Raw genomic sequence first — 16,466 nt, 5'->3', positions numbered from 1 at the left:
GGTGAAGCAAGGATGCCCATTATGACCTCTATTATTTCATATTGTACTAGAAATGTTAGCTATAGCAATAAGAGTAGAAAAAGAAATTAAAGGAATTAGAGTAGGTAATGAGGAAACAAAACTATCACTCTTTGCAGATAATATGATGTTATACTTAGAAAATCCTAGAGAATCAACTAAAAAGCTACTTGAAATTATTAACAACTTTAGCAAAGTTGCAGGATACAAAATAAAGCCACATAAATAATCAGCATTTCTATATATGACCAATAAAGTCCAATAACAACAGATAGAAAGATAAATTCCATTTAAAATAACTGTGGCCAATATCAAATACCTGGGAGTCTATCTGCCAAGAAAAACACAGCAACTATATAACCAGAACTACAAAACACTTTTCACAGAAAAAAAGTCAGATCTAAACAATTGGAAAAATAATAATTGCTCATGGGTAGGCCAAGCCAATATAATAAAAATGACAACCCTACCTAAGTTAATTTATTTAGTACTATACCAATAAAACTATCAAAAATATTTTATAGAGCTAGAAAAAATAATAACAAAATTCATCTGGAAAAAAGTTCAAGGATATCATGGGAATCAGTGAAAAAAATTATGAAAGAAGGTGGTCTAGCAGTACCAGATCTCAAACTGTATTATAAAGTGGTAATTGTCAAAACAATCTAGTACTGGCTAAGAAATTAAGAAGTAGATCAGTGGAATAGAATAGATAGAAATTACACTATAGTAATCTAATATATTATAAACACAAAGATTTAAGATTTTGGAACAAAAACTCACTATTTGACAAAAACTGCTGGGAAAACTGGAAAACAATATGGCAGAAACTAGGTATAGACAAACATTTCATACCATATACTAAAATAAGGTCAAAATGGGTACATGATTTACACATAAAGGATGATACCATAAGCAAATTAAGAGAATATGAAATCAATTATCGGTCAGATTTATGGGCAGAGGAATATTTTTAGGACCAAAAAAGATATAAAGAATAAAAAAATATAAAAGATCATTTTGCTTATATAAAATTTAAAAACTTTTGTACAAACAAAACTAATGTAACCAAAATTACAAGGGAAGCAGAAAACTGGGAAAGAATTTTTGAAACAATTATCTCTGATAAAGGCCTCATTTTTCAATTATATAGAGAACTGGGTCAAATTTGTAAAAATACAAGTCATTCCCCAATTAATAAATAGTCAAAGGATATGAACAGGCAGTTCATAGACAAAGAAATCAAAGCTATCTATAATCATATGAAAAAATGCTATTGATCAGAGAAATGCAAATTAAAACAACTCTGAGCTATCACCTCACACCTATCAGAATGGCAAATATAACAAAAATAGAAAATATTGGATGTTGGCGGGGGGGGGGTTAGAAAAGTGGGACGTTAATCCACTGTTGGTAGAGTTGTGAAAAGATCCAACCATTCTGGAGAGCAATTTGGAACTATGTCCACAGGGCTATAGAACTGTGCATACCCTTTGATCCAGCAATACCACTGCTAGGTTTATATCCCAAAGACATGCCCCCCCACAAAAAAAAATAGACCTATTTGTATAAAATATCTATAGCAGCTTTTTTTGGTGATGGCTAAAAACTGGAAATTAAAGGAATGCCCGTCAATTGGGGAATGGCTAAACTGTGGTATGTGATGGTGATGGAATATTATTGTGCTATAAGAAATGACAGGCAGGATGACTTCAGAAAGGCCTGAAAAGACTTGTATGAACTGATGTATAATAAAATGAGTAGAACCAAGAGAACATTGTGCACAGAGCCGGCAATATTGTTTGATGAAGAACTGTGAAAGACTTTACTATTCTCAACAATACGATGACCCAAGACAATCTCAAAGGACTAATCATGAAACATACTATCCACCTCTAAAGAAAGAACTGATATTGATGGAACATGATATTTTTCACTTTCTTTCATTTTTTTCCTTTTAATCAAGTTTTCTTGTACAAAATAACAAATATGGTAATGTTTTACACAATCTTACATGTATAACCCATATCTGATTGCTTGGTGCCTCAGGGAGGGGGGAGGGGAGAAAGGGAAGGAGGGATAAAAATTGGAATCCAAAACTATAAATAAAAATGTTAATTACAAAAACATTCTAGTTTACTCCTCTACAGGGAGCTACAGCCCCATTCTTAACCTTTCCACTTTGCTCCCTAGGGAAATGTTAATCATTCTTCTATTCCTCCTTCCCTCTCCACCAGCTTCTTTTTCTGGAATCAGGGGACAAGGCTTCCTGATTAGATAGGACTCTTGTTCTTTAATGGAGTGTAATGATTGGAATGACGCCACCTGCTGGAGACTTACTGTAGGAAAGCTCCAACATGAGGAGAGGGCCTCTGAGGGCAGGACCATGTGTCCTTTCTTTGGCGTCAGGAAGTGACGTTTGCTTGTGGGAGGAAGAAGGGGGAGCCTGGCGCTCTGATTCTCTCTCTTTCCTGTGGACTCTGGCAGAGAGCGGAGCTAGGAATGCTCTCTCCCTTTAATAGATAGATGAATCTAGGCCTTTCTCTTTCTCTTCACCAAATTCTTATCCTCCTTAATAAATGCTTAAAAGTCTAACTCTTGCTAAAGCTTATAATTTATTGGCAACCACTCATTAGATTTTAGACAGTATAGCTAGAATTTTAGCCCTTACAGGAGGAACTACCATCTCACATGGGAATGGATTGACCCACCCCAAATTAAATAGGATCTAGTATTTGGGTCTCTTTTGTCCTGGCTTCTAAAACCTTTGGAGAGATATAGCTGCTAGACAGTGGTTTCTAGAATACCTGGATAGTATGTGTCCTCCTCTAAATGAAGGAGGGGTCTGAATATCTAGGTCTTCATAGGTCCAGGACTCTTCTAGGGGTCTTAGTGAAGCTTTTTAACCAATCACCTTGACTTTTCCCCTCTTCCCTGATAACTGGCTCTTGAAATATTTTGGTATTGTACTTAATTACCATATGGCCTAGTAACGATTGGAGTATTGAGATAGGGATTGGGCCTGCAATTTTATTGGGCAAAGGATCTCCCAGCTGAGAGAATTCACTTTACTAGTACAAGTACCTTCTCTACAACTTATAGCCTTAGAGTTGCCTGAAGCAATAACTCGCCCAAGGTGACCTGGCCAGTATGTGTCACAGGCTGAACTTGAACTCAGGGTTTCTCTGGCTTTGAAGCCAGCTCTCCAATCACTAAGCCACGCTTAATTAAATTCATCAGATTAACTTTGTTAAAAGTTTCATTTGACACCTACAGAGAAAGAACTGATGATATCTGAAAACAGACTGAAATACATTTCTTTTTTTTGACAATTCCTTAATCTGAAGTTTTGTTTTCATCTGTATTCTCTCACAACCTAGCTAATGTAGAGTTGTTTTCCATGACTATTCATGTATAATTTATACTGAATTGCTTGAGTTCTTCGGGTAGGGGTGGGAAGGGAGGGAGGAAGAGAAATTGGAACACAAAGTTTAAAAAAAATTGATGTCAAAATCTGCTTTTACATGTAATTTGGAAAATAAAAGTCTAAAAAAAAAGGTTTCATTCGATAATAGACCTAAGCTTTGTCCATGTATGTTCAGTCTTCGTAGTTTCTTTTTTATATAACATGGTAAGGGTGGGGAGAGGGAACAAGCATTTATTAAGCACCTACTATGTGCCAGGCCCTCTGCTAAGTGTTTTACAAATATTACCTCATTTGATCCTTACCTTATGAGGCAGGTGCTCTTATTACCCTCATTTTACAGCTGATGAAACTGAGGTAGACAGAGGTTAAGTGACTTCCCCAGGGTCACATAGCTCATGAGTGAGTACCTGATGCTGAATTTGAACTGAGATCTTTCCGACTCCAGGCCCAGTGCTATCCCTGCTGCTCCACCTAGCTGCCTCCCAGATCACATGACCATCTACACACAACTTTAAAGAGCTATAGGGAACACCGATGGAGCTGTTAGGTATCTATGTAGGTTATCTCTCCATCTAGATTACATACTCCTTTAGGGCAAAGATTGTGTCTTTTATGTCTCTGGGGCTGTATTAACAAAGTGCCTGAAACAAAGCTGAAGAGATATTTCATTCTTCATCAGCAAACTTTTTGAGTGACTTCTATGGGGTAGGTGATGGGGCTACAAGAGGCAGGACTAGGGGTGGGTGAGTTCAGGAGCTGTCCAGCATACTACTCACAGGAAGTGAAGGAGGGGCACAAAGGCCACTTTATAACATTAAAAAGTGAATGCATATATTTTGAATGCCATTAAATTTTATCTTCCATGACACATAGGTATTTCTTTTGTGATAAATCAATTCTTATATATTACAAGGCAAACACTTTTCAAGACTTACCTAAGATACCCAAATTCCTTGTCCTGGTATTGGTTGTAAGGCATAGTCAGAATTTTATAGTCTTTTATCAAGTCTTATACAGTCTGGTTGGGGAGATGGATATACAGATAGAGGAATTAGCAGTAATACAAAGCAGCACAAGCTTAGTCCTAAATGAGTGATAAAAGTAACCCACAAAGGGTTGGAGTTTGGCTAAAGAGTAGCAACAAAAACTTTTCTGCCAGGCTCCTAAGTTGGCACAGGATCTGCCCCTCCTTCCCAAACTGGTCTAAGCTCACTCACCATTAGTCAGACTTCTCTCTTTACTGCCAAGCTCAATCCTGCCCCCAAGTCTTTGGTCGTACTCTTCCCTCTTCCTGGAATTCAACAATTCAACCCATATTTATCAAGTGCTTGCTCTGTGCAGAGCACTAACTGTGATATGCTTTGAAGGTGAGATACCGTATTTTCTGTTCTCCTAAAGGTTAATAAGCAACTCAGTGCAGAATAAATCATGACAAGTGTGTCAGAGATAGGGCAAACAATATGCTATGTGGAGAATGAGTGGAAGGGGAAGGTTATTCCTGATTGAAGGCAATCAAGGAAGGATGCATGGAGGAAAAAGAATTTGAGTTGGGCCTTAAAGGTTGGGTGGAAACTTAGTAGGGAGAGGTTGGTGTTGGTGAGACCATTCTAAGCATGTTAAATTGTGTGAGCAGAGGCACATAGGTGGGGAAAGACATGAGTTGTAGAGAGGATGATGAGTATTCCATTCTGGCTGGCCAAAAAAGTGAATGAATCAGAGTAATGAGAAATGAGGGTAGGGAATTAGGGTGATGTCAGCCCACAGAGGGACTTTGATGCCAGGAAAAGGAATCTTAACTTTCTTCATCTGGAAATAGGAAATAGTTGGCGGATTTTGAGTTGAGAATTGATACAACAAGAGCATAATTAATTCAGTAAGTCAGCAGGCAGTTATTAAATGCCTACTGTGTGCTGGGTACTGTGTCAATACCTGACCAGACATACAGACATAAAAATGAAACAGACCCTGCTCTTAAGGAGCTTATGACATAGCTGGAGGATAAGTCTGGCAATAGTGTGATGTATCTACACCAGTGTGTCAGAACCCGTCACTGTGGGGATTCTTAATGATTAATAATTTTATGTCCTTGGCACAGTGGATAGAATGCTGGACTTAGAGGCAGGAAGACCTGAGTTTGAATCTTCCAGATGCCAGTTAGCTCTGTGATGCTGGGGAAGATACTTAATCTCTCTCAGCCTCAGTTTCCTCATCTGTAAAATGAGGGAAATAATAAGCATACCTACCTCACAGGGTTCTTGTGAAGATCAAATGAGATATGTAAAACACTTGGCAACTTTAACGTACTCAATAAATGCTAGTCATTATTATTACCTGTCTTGCCCTACCCAGATAATTCCACAACCTTTTGAAGCTTACTTGTGTCTCAGCTATTTAGTCTTATGGTTGTTAGCAAACCAGGGCCATGATAAAAATTTATAGACATAGAATGTTTATTCAGGATAAAACAAACAGTAAAACAATAGAAGGTGTTCATACCTCTCACTCCTTGTGACTATTGATTGTCTCATTCCCCCTCTCTCCAGAATAGTTTCAGTCTTGAACTCTTCTAGAAACTCCTAACTATGATAGATGAAGGCTTGGCTATTTCTTTCTGGGACCAGAGTGAGTGGTTAGAACTTTCAGTGAATGCAGCAGCAGAATCCCAGTTTGGGCATTTGTTGGCCTTTTCATTTTGCTACTATAGCCACGATATCTCTTCTCCTTGCTCTGTTCTCAGGATTGCTCGATAGATAGCCTTATAATAATTAAAAACAAACCAACAAAACCCTGCCACTATCCTTGCTAGATTCCTGGTTGTAATTACCCTTCTTCATAGGGTCTTCTCCTTTGAATTATCCTTCTCTCTCTATCAATCAGCACTAGCTCTTGGGGAATCCCTCCTGGGAAATAGAACTCCTGTTCTCTCTCAATCAGCAACCATCATTTGGACTTAGGGCCTCATGGGAAATGTAATTCCCTTGTTTGTACCTATTATATATCCTTCCACTTCCCTTCCCTTTCTTTGTGCAGAAGGAATAGAAGGGAAGGGCAAGGGAGAAAGTTAAAACTGTTTCCTACCTTGTATGCTTTGGTTAATTTGGAGGAGCAAAAAAAGTAAAAGGTAAAATAATCTCTTAGGAGCCTATCACGATAGTTCATATGAGTGGTAATTAGAATCAGTGGCCCTAAGGTGCTACTAGTAGGAATAGAGAAGAGGGAATTGTAGAGAGATTGTGGAGTTAGAATCAATTGGACCTAGTTGCCAATTGTATTTGAGAGGCAGGGAATTGGGAAGAGTTCATGATAATACTGATGCTGAATGGTGAAATAACTAACTTGAAAGTAATGAAGCAAGAAGCTGATTTTTGGGTGGAAGATAAGCTTAGTTTTAGACATGCTGAGGGTGAGGTACTGGTTAGCTATTCAGGTAGAGCATTATATAGGCAGTTGGAAATAGGAGGCTAGAGCTCAGAAGAGATTTGGAAACCACTGATGTGGAGATAACATTTGAAACTATGGGAGCAAATGGAGATATCAAGGGACAGTTATCAAGGGCCTAGTATAGAATTGGAAAATACACACCTTAAGAATTCATGATGAGGAAGGCAAGTCAGCAAAGGAGATGGGATAAAAGCAATAGAGAAGTAGGAGATCCAGGAGAATGTGGAGTCTCAAAAATCAAGGGAAGAAGAGATTGAGATCCCCCAAGAAGGGAAATTGTCAACCCCATCAAATGCCATAAAGTCAAGGATGGATGAGGATGAAGAAAAAGCTGCTAAATTTAGGGATTAGTTTGTCAATGATAATCTTGAAAAGAACAGTTTCAACAGTATGGTGAAGACTGAAGCCAGATTTCAAAGGATTGAGGAATGTTCAGTCTTTTGTCTTGCCGCCAATATACCCATCATCCAAATCTACTCTCTAGGTAAAGTCATTGGTAACCTTGAAATAGTGTGATAAAGACAGAAGCCAGATTATAAGGGATAGAAGGAGTATTTTATCTTTTGTCTTGCCACTGATTCACCCATTATCCAAATTTAGTCTCTCTGTAAAGTTGTCTTTAATTACTCTAGCCCACACTAATCCTTATTCCCTGAACTCCTAATTTTTTTTTTATTCGGTCTCACATAGTCATTTCCTAGATTCATAGAATATTAGAACTGGAAAGGACTTTAGAGACCAGCTAATCTAATTTAATTTTCCTGTTGAAAAACTTAGGCCAAAGCAATTGATGTGAAAGGAAAAGAATAAATATAGCACCTACTATGTGCCAGGTGCTATGTCAAGTGCTTTATAAATATTATCTCATTTGAACTGACTTTCCCGATTAGTCATTTGAAGTGACTCACCCACTGCCACATAATGAGAGAGCTAGAATTCAGTTCTTGCTTCCTTGCTCCCCACCCCCCACCCTTGGCATTTCCAGTATACTAAAAGGTCAAATAGAATTTTAATAAGAAAATTTCCAAAATAAAATTCTACTTCATTAGTATAATCATATTTTTAAATTTTGTTTCAATCCTCATCAGAGGAGTATTTAACTAGAGTAAGAAGAAATCTGAAAGATAATGACCTTAACAACCTTAGTTTTAAAGACACTTGGCAGTATATCTTTTTGGTTTTTGTGAGTGTTTATCCATAGTTGCTCAAAATAATGTAATCATATGGCCAAGACCATAGGTTCAGGCTTCATGTGATCCAGATAGCTTTGTATCCTGTTCCATAGCTGCAAACTTCATTCTAATATTAGCTATATGGTATATTAAAAACATGGCCATTAGCTATAAGATATATAATGCATGTATGGCACTTAGAGGGAAGAGAGGCAGCTGGAAAAGAGAGAGTGGCCCAGTTAATGTGAATATGATTCCATTGTTAAAGGAAAAAAACCTTGGAGCACAATTCTGATTGTTTGACATCTCACATACACGCACAAAATATATTAGTATTGCACACCAAACATATTTGCCATGGAACGAAACTGTGAAGAAGGTAAGTTGCTGGCCAGGCAAAGAATGGAGTTGTGTTTGAGTCATATGAAGCCAAAATCCCCATGTATTTCTTTGAAAATGGCTTTTCTGAGACTTTTGCCTCATCCCATCAGTGTGGAAATCTATTTAGTCTATTTAAGTGGTGTTTACTTCCAGTTTAACCTTTTTTTGGGGGGGGGCATCTTATTCCTGAAACTCTACCTGCTAATTCAGTTGATTTATCATGTTTTCAGTGACCCAAGGTAACTAATCAGGTCTGTTCATCTAGCAGGTGAAAATGTAAGGACTGATAACTTAGCTGGCTTTTGTCAGAGAAGCTTTTGCTGTTTCAAATGTAATTCTTTATCGAAGCCTAAACAGTTCTTGCGAAACCGGGCATTTGTCCACTGCCGTCCCTCCTCTCCTCCAGTGCCCTGTGTTTGGGGCTGATCAAGGATGTCTTTGTTTGCACTTGCCTCTCTTGAAAAACTACTTCTGTGTTCTGGGATGTATAGATCATATATTGACATACCACATTTTGGGGACTGTCAAGTGGTTTTGAAGCCTGGGTCTCTACTCATTGGGGCCTTTGTCATTATTGGATGCTCCTGGATTGTGGAAAATTTGTTCAGGTTGTGGAAAGATGCACATCAGCTACCGTCCACATGTGGAACTGAATTCTGTTTGTGTAGTAGGAGGCCAACATCCCTATGTATTTCTCTGAAAATGGTTTTTCAGGGACTTTTTGGACTTATTTTTACCAATATGAGATTAAGGGTAGGAGAAAAGTTTAATTCACATTAATGTCAGAATTTCCCTTAGTTTGTATTCAGTTTAAAGGAGTCTGTAGCCATTTTCCCTTCCATTAGCTTTTGGGAAAGACACAATATTACTCTGCAAAAATGTTAATCATGTAATGTCTTTATTCCTCTGTAGCCTCTAAGAGCTTGACTTTGCTGGTTGAAATTCATCCAGTTAACAATGTGAAGGTCCTGAAAGCTGTAGATAGCTGCATCTGGGTACAGGTAAGCTAATTTGTCACTAATCACCTTAATTGAAAGGCATGAAACTCCAAGTAAGGTTGTGTTTTTTCTGATAAAAATATTCTTATATACTATCAAAGATATGAATGAACTCACTCAATGTGACATTTAGACAGTTAAGCTTATGTGTGGAGGCATCTCTCTGTTCCAGTCATATTGGCCTGCTCTGTTTCCTATCCCTGTCATTTCATCTTCTACCCATGCTTTTATACAAATGGTCTCCCATAGCTGGAATTTTCCTTCTTTTCAAGTCCATTTTTATTTATTCATTTATCCATTTATCTATCTATCTATCTATCTATCTATCTATCTATCTATCTATCTATCTATCTATTTATTTAAGTGAGGCAATTGGGGTTAAGTGACTTGCCCAGGGTCACACAGCTAGTAAGTGTTAAATGTCTGAGGCTGGATTTGAACTCAGGTACTCCTGACTCCAGGGCCAGTGTTCTTATCCACTGTGCCACCTAGCTGCCCCATTCAAGTCCATTTTTAAAGAAATTCTTAGCTTGCTAAAGAGCGCAGGTCAAATATTGTGAATCCATTCCTCATTCTCTCTCTCCTGAAAATTTCTCTGTTACTTTGTATATGCTTTCCCCTCATTATACTGCAAGATCTTTTTAGAGTAGGTATTGTCTTTTGCCTTTCTTTATATCTTCAGTGCTTACCACAGTGGCTGGCATGTAGTAGGTGCTTGGTAAATGCTTGACTGATTTTATATTTACATACTAGTATATATCTCATTTCTCCTCAGTGGAATATAAGTACTTTGAGGGCAGGGATAGGAAAATTGAGACCACCTCATTATCTTTGAAATCCCCAGTACATAATAGCGTCTTTGAGCTGATGATTTTCTAATAAACCAATATGGCTACAAATATTCTACAAAAAAGAATAGTTTACTCTGCTGTTTTCTGTATTTCTTCAAAAGGCAGAGCAGAGAAAGGAGAATAATTTGAGGAATGGGATCCAGTTTCAGTTTAGGCGACAGGCTTAGGGCTTAGGAACAAAGCATGTCTCAGATAATATGGTACTTTTTCTTATTCATTCATTTATTTATTTGTTTATTTATTTATTTATTTTAGTGAGGCAATTGGGGTTAAGTGACTTGCCCAGGGTCACACAGCTAGTAAGTGTTAAGTGTCTGAGGTCAGATTTGAACTCAGGTACTCCTGACTCCAGGGCCGGTGCTCTTATCCACTGCGCCACATAGCTGCCCCTCTTATTTATTTTTTAAAGTCCCATTACTCTAATGGCATTAGCTAATAATATTGTGCATTACTCCTCTTCCTGCATTCTACAACACAGCACAGCTAGCCTTTTTGCTGTTCATCATGTATAACATACCACCTCTCATCTCTGTACCTTTCCACTAGTCATTTCCTGTGCCAAGAATGCATTTCTCCCCAATCACTAACTCAGAGCATCTCTTGTTTCCTTCAAAATTCCTTTTAAGCACTACCTTTCATATGAAGCCTTTGCTGATTCCTTCTCCCAGCTGTTATTGTCCTCCTTTCCAAAATCACTTTACATTTTGAAAAAAAATTATATTTACTTACATGCTATTTCATTCAATAGAATGTAAGCTCCTTGAGGTAAGGGTCTATTTCATTTTTGTCTTTGTATCACTAGCACCTAGCATAGTATTTGGTATATAGTAGATTTTAAACAAATGATTATTGATTGTTTGGTTTATCTGGCTTCTGAAAGGATAATGAAAGAATTATTTAGGTCATTGAAATCATCACATGATGCATTAATAACAAATTTTCCTCATTATCAGTTATTGAATTTAAAAAAAGTTGAGGATGGAATAATCTCCTTTTCCTTCTTTTGTTGTTGTTCAGTTGTGTCTGATTCTTCATGACCCCATTTGGGGTTTTCTTGGCAAAAATAACGGAATGGTTTACCATTTCCTTCTCCAGCTTATTTTACATATGTGGAAACTGAGACAAACAGGGTTAAGTGACTTGTCCAGGGTCATACAGTTAGTAAGTGTCTTTGACCAGATTTGACCTTGACTTCCTAATTTGTATCTATAGTCAGACATTATGGTGTGTGTGTGTGTGTGCGTGCACACGCGCGCGCACACTGAATGAGAGTAAAGAGGGAGAGAGCGAGAGAGACAGAGACAGAGACAGAGGGACATATTTTTAGAGAAAGAGAGCCAAAAGACACAGAGACAGATTTTTTTTTTCTGCACAGGTGCTAACCCTGTGCAAATGAATACTAATAGGACTTACTCATGCTCACTTTTGGCCTTGTACATCCTCCAACAGAAGAAACACAGTGGCTTCTACTTTATTTTCTCAGTATTTTCTGGTTATGTGGTACTTAGTCTTTTCCTTCTCCTAGGATAAGGAATTTGGACACATGGAGAGAGACAGAGAGAGACGGAGAGAGACAGAGAGAGATGGAAAGAGACTGAGAGACAGAAAGAGAAAGAGAGAGAGACAGAGACAGACAGAAAGAGTCAGATACAGAGAGAGAGGGGGACAGAGAGAGCAGGAGACAGAGAGGGGAATAGAGAGGGACAGAGAGACAGAGAGAAAGAGACAGAGGGAGAGACAGAGAGACCGAGAGACACAGAGGGAGAGACAGACTGACAGAAACAGGGAAAGAGAGACAGGGAGAGACAGAAACAGACAGAGACACAGAGAGAAATAGAGAAAGGGAGAGGTAGGGATGACAGAGTGAGAGTGTATATCTATATTTGTCTATCTTTATCTTCCTCTATCACATACTAGAATGAGCTGTTTAAGAAATCTATTTTGTTTAGTTCTGAAGAGAATAACCTTTTACTACTCAGCATATTCACCTTTTGGTTGGTTAGAGGTTCACTCACTCCAAATAGGTAGACCCTAGCAGTATAAATACAAGATCCTAGGATTTAGAACTGGAAGGAACCTTAGTGGGTATTCTGGGTGATTATCTAGTCCAGTCCTCTCATTTTATAGTTTGGAAAATAGAGCCAAGAGAGATGAATGAAATAAATGTTTTTTGAATAATTAAGTATTATTAATTTTTAAAGTTCTTAAGTAGCAGTACTGGGATTTAAACCCAGATTTTTTAAAAAATCAGTATTTTTTTCTATTGTACTATATTCGGCTTTCCCCTCCCCAATATAGTCATTGTATTTTGTGTGTATATCCTCTAAATATGTTTCATGGTCATAAATAAGTTCTGTATCTGGCAGAACACTGATCAGATGCTACTTTTGGAATATCTGTGCTAGTAAGGCAGTTGCTTATGGTTTTGAATAATTTGCTTTTTACAGTTTCTCTACCCAATTAATGAAAGAAATCCTTTCCCAGAGAGCCATCTGTTACTGATTTCAGAAGAGAAATGTAAGTGTCTCTTTACTTTTCATTTAGTATGATATCCTGCTTTTTAAAAAAAATACAACTATATATTAATGAAGTCTTACAAATAAAAATGACCTACTTGCTGAGCTTTCCAAGCTCATCTGGGTGGCTTATGTAGCTAGGGATAACACCCCATTCCTTTAAAGCAAATTTAATAGTAGAACTGATTTCCCGCAGCGGTGACTTTTCCTGACTACTTTTGATTGCCTCATCTTTTTTTGTAGTTTTCTCACATGGAAATGTGAGCTACTTGATCACATCTGGGAAGAGGTGAAATTTTGGAGATGTTTCTTCAAAATAGGCGAAAATATCCCAGAATTTTATGCTATCAGCTTTACTGAGTCTGCTGTCAGAAACACAAGCTGTTGTCAGTAGGCAGCCAATATAGGCTCTTCTGAAGAGTGTGGGGTTGGGGTTTGGAGCAAGAGTCAAGCTTTTGCTCAGTCACTTGGTGACCAGGAGTGCACACATGCATGACAGTGGGCTGTAAGGAGGTGGGTGGTGATCTAACTTGTTCACTGACACACAAGTGACTGTCCATAAGGTTATTTTAAAACTATGTGAAGGTTTTATTCTGATGAGACTGCCGCAGGTTAGATTTCTCCTCCTTCCTGCCCCAATTATCTTGTGTAATGGGGTTTTCCCCCTGAGGTATGTTCATTTGAGTGGTCTAGTTTATATATAGAGAGAAGTTAAATCCGGAACCATAGTGCTATGTGTTCTTTTTTTTTTTTTCCAAGGTTGATGTGCGAATAATTGGTTAGTACTTCAGAGAGGAGCACAGCTAATGTTAAAAGCATTATGCACTATGGATGTTTCAGCGCTGAGTAAATGCAGAACTTGAAAGAGACCATGGGGCGGAAAAGGGCACTGTTTTTAATTGAGCATTTATTGTGAGGGTACCATCTGGAGTTGGACTGCTTTGTGTCCTGTCATTTAATCTGTGTTCCCACAGGGCTTTGTTCATAAATGCTTCTGTGCCAAATCATTAACTGGAAGCCTTAGTTCTATTTGTCATAAATATTGAATTTTGTTTCCTTTTTTTATTTTTTAAGATATTGAACAATTTCATATCCAAGTCTTCAGGGAAGAGGAAAATAGGGTGGTAAGTACTTGAACCTCTCTCCCCCGTGATTCAAAATTATTTTGTAAACAAATAATTCCAATAATTTTTTAAAGGACAGAGTAATACTACTCAGATATGAGATTACTTTAAAGTTTTAGCCTATGCCTTATACAGTGATGATGACATTAACAACTGGCTTTATATAGAGCTTTAAGGTTTGCAAGGTGCTCCACAAATATTTTCTCATTTTTTTCCCTCACAAAACCCTGGAAGTAGGTACTAATATCCCCATTTTCCAGAAGAATAAACTGAGGCAAATGGAGGGGGAGGGTTGTTTTGTTTTGTTTTTTGTTAAATGACTTGCCCAGGGTTGCATAGCCAGTAAGTGTCTGAGGCAGAATTGGAACTCAGGTCTTCCTGACTTTTAGTCTGGTGCTCTATTCATTTGTGCCACCTACTTGCATTTTCCTACCAAAGAAAGTAATATTTTAAAGGTTTAATCTGAAAGAGAGATAGGCTGTCAGGAGGCAACATGATACTGTAGAAAGGGTGCTGGGGTTAGTCAATGGACATAGATTTGAATTCTGCCTTGGAAACTTGTCTGTCTTTTCCAGGCCTCAGTTTCCTTATCTGTTACAAAAGGGAGGGGGTTGGACTATAAGACTTTTTTGGGGGGGGATGGGGCAGTAAGGGTTAAGTGACTTGCCCAGGGTAACACATCTAGTAAGTGTCTAGAATCTGAGGCCGTATTTGAACTCAGGTCCTTCTGAATCCAAGGCCGGTGCTTTATCTATTGCACCACCTAGAAGCCCCCCTTGGAAGACTTTTAAAATCCTTTCTATGAATAAATCTAAGATTATTTGATTTTCCTCAAATCTGCTACAAACTCATAGGTTTTACCAAATGAGGATACTAATAACATAAGAAGTAAGACTAAAGCTAATGTTTACATAGTGCTTTAAGGGTTACAAAGTAGATACATATATCATTTCATTTGATAATCACAGTAGATCTGTGAAATCTCCACTACAGATATTATTATATACATTTTTCATGCATGGAAATAGTTAAATTGGTCACCCAGCTAGGAAGTGTTAGAGGGGGATTCGAACCCAGGTTTCTCCTGACTCTAAATTGCATGATCTAAATATGGTACCTCTATTATTTACAGATGACTTGGAAATTAACCTGGCATGTTCAAGGTTGGGAGGCAAATGTCTCTGGTGCCTGCTTACCTATTGCGGGAATGCTTTCTGCATTAGCTAGGATCCATTTATAGGACATGGGGTGAAGCTAGCAAGGCAATCCTTGCTCCATTCTGCCTGTCTCTAGGCTGTGGGTACCCCCAGATGAATTTCCTATCATCCTTAAATTATGCAGCATGTTAAAATGGATGGAGCCCTGGACTTAGAATAGGCAAAACCTTTGGTTCAAATCTCGCATCCCCCAAATCAGCCCTTGAAGAGGCATGCATCCTAAGTTTGAAGTATGAATATTAGTGAAAATACAGGGTAGCTATTTTAAAGTTCTCCCCTACCTTGGTTGTCTCTTTAGATTATTTCTGCTCGTGGCCTCCCTGCCCCAGTATAGCTTCCTTTGAAGCCAGATGGGTAAATTGGGGGCGGGGGTGACAATTATAGAAGTACTATAATGACTATGAGGCCACACTCTACAATACAGTGTTTCTCAGACTTCTTGGTCTCAGGACTTCTTTACACTTTTAAAAATTATTGAGGATAGCCCCCCAAGAGTTTTCATTTATATTGAATTTATTTATTAGTGTTTACCATATTAGAAATTAAAATGTCTCAGTATTATTGTATAGACATTGTAGACCCCCTCTCATACCACCACTACACTTTGAGAACCACTGGTATAGTAAGTAGAAAGAACCCTGGATTGTTGATAGGGAAACCTGAATTTTGGCCTCCTTCTGCATCTAACCCCTGAATGGGTTTGAAAAAAATCACTTAACCTCAGTTTCTTTGTCTATAAAATGAAGAGGTTGAACTAGATGACCTCTCTGGTACTTTCCTGTTATGTAATTCTGTATTGTTTCAGATAAGTATTTGACTGTAGCTGTGGGTGGGCTAGCCTCTCCTTTGCCTTCAAAACTGAAATGGCTTCATTGGACTATATAAAGACTTAGGCGGTCTGAATCACCTGCTGACCTGTAGTGGGTGTGGCCTGGCCCAAGTGATGATCATGTCCTACCTGAAAGAATAGTTGGAAAGAATTATTAATGAAATATTGAAGGGCAATTTTTATCCATGAGAGTTTTGATTGCTGATACCAGATATTGTTTTTCTTCTTAAAAATAGTTATATTTGGTCTAAAAAAACTTTTATTTCATAAGGTGATTGGAAATTCTGGTCAACTCCCAAGAGACAGAGTTGTTGAGGACTTTGTTTGGGCCCAGTGGGATATGTCAGAACAGAGATTATACTATTTCATCATGAAGGTAAAAAAAGAATCCAGTTGGCTGTTTCTTTTTTCTATATAAAAGTTTGTATTCTTTATAACTATCACTTTTAAGTTACATTATTTGGAGATGTAGTTCTGTCGAAAAGTGGTAAA

General features: G+C 37.9%; 1 protein-coding gene across 3 annotated transcripts in view; it reads left to right on the top strand.

The window, feature by feature from the left end:
• Positions 1–16,466, top strand: part of LOC122730030 (gamma-secretase activating protein) — a 120,927-nt gene that overhangs the window by 29,177 nt on the left and 75,284 nt on the right. For all 3 annotated transcript variants that reach the window (XM_043969225.1, XM_043969224.1, XM_043969226.1), the window contains exons 6-9: positions 9,352–9,440; positions 12,736–12,805; positions 13,879–13,928; positions 16,246–16,350. In XM_043969225.1, the coding sequence (XP_043825160.1) occupies positions 9,352–9,440; positions 12,736–12,805; positions 13,879–13,928; positions 16,246–16,350 (314 nt within the window). The remainder of the gene's footprint in view (positions 1–9,351; positions 9,441–12,735; positions 12,806–13,878; positions 13,929–16,245; positions 16,351–16,466) is intronic.

The sequence above is a fragment of the Dromiciops gliroides genome, chromosome 5 (assembly GCF_019393635.1).
Source record: "Dromiciops gliroides isolate mDroGli1 chromosome 5, mDroGli1.pri, whole genome shotgun sequence".
Classification (NCBI taxonomy): Eukaryota; Metazoa; Chordata; class Mammalia; order Microbiotheria; family Microbiotheriidae; genus Dromiciops; species Dromiciops gliroides.
Note: the sequence above shows the minus strand (reverse complement) of the source record. Positions and strands in the feature narration are given on the sequence as shown.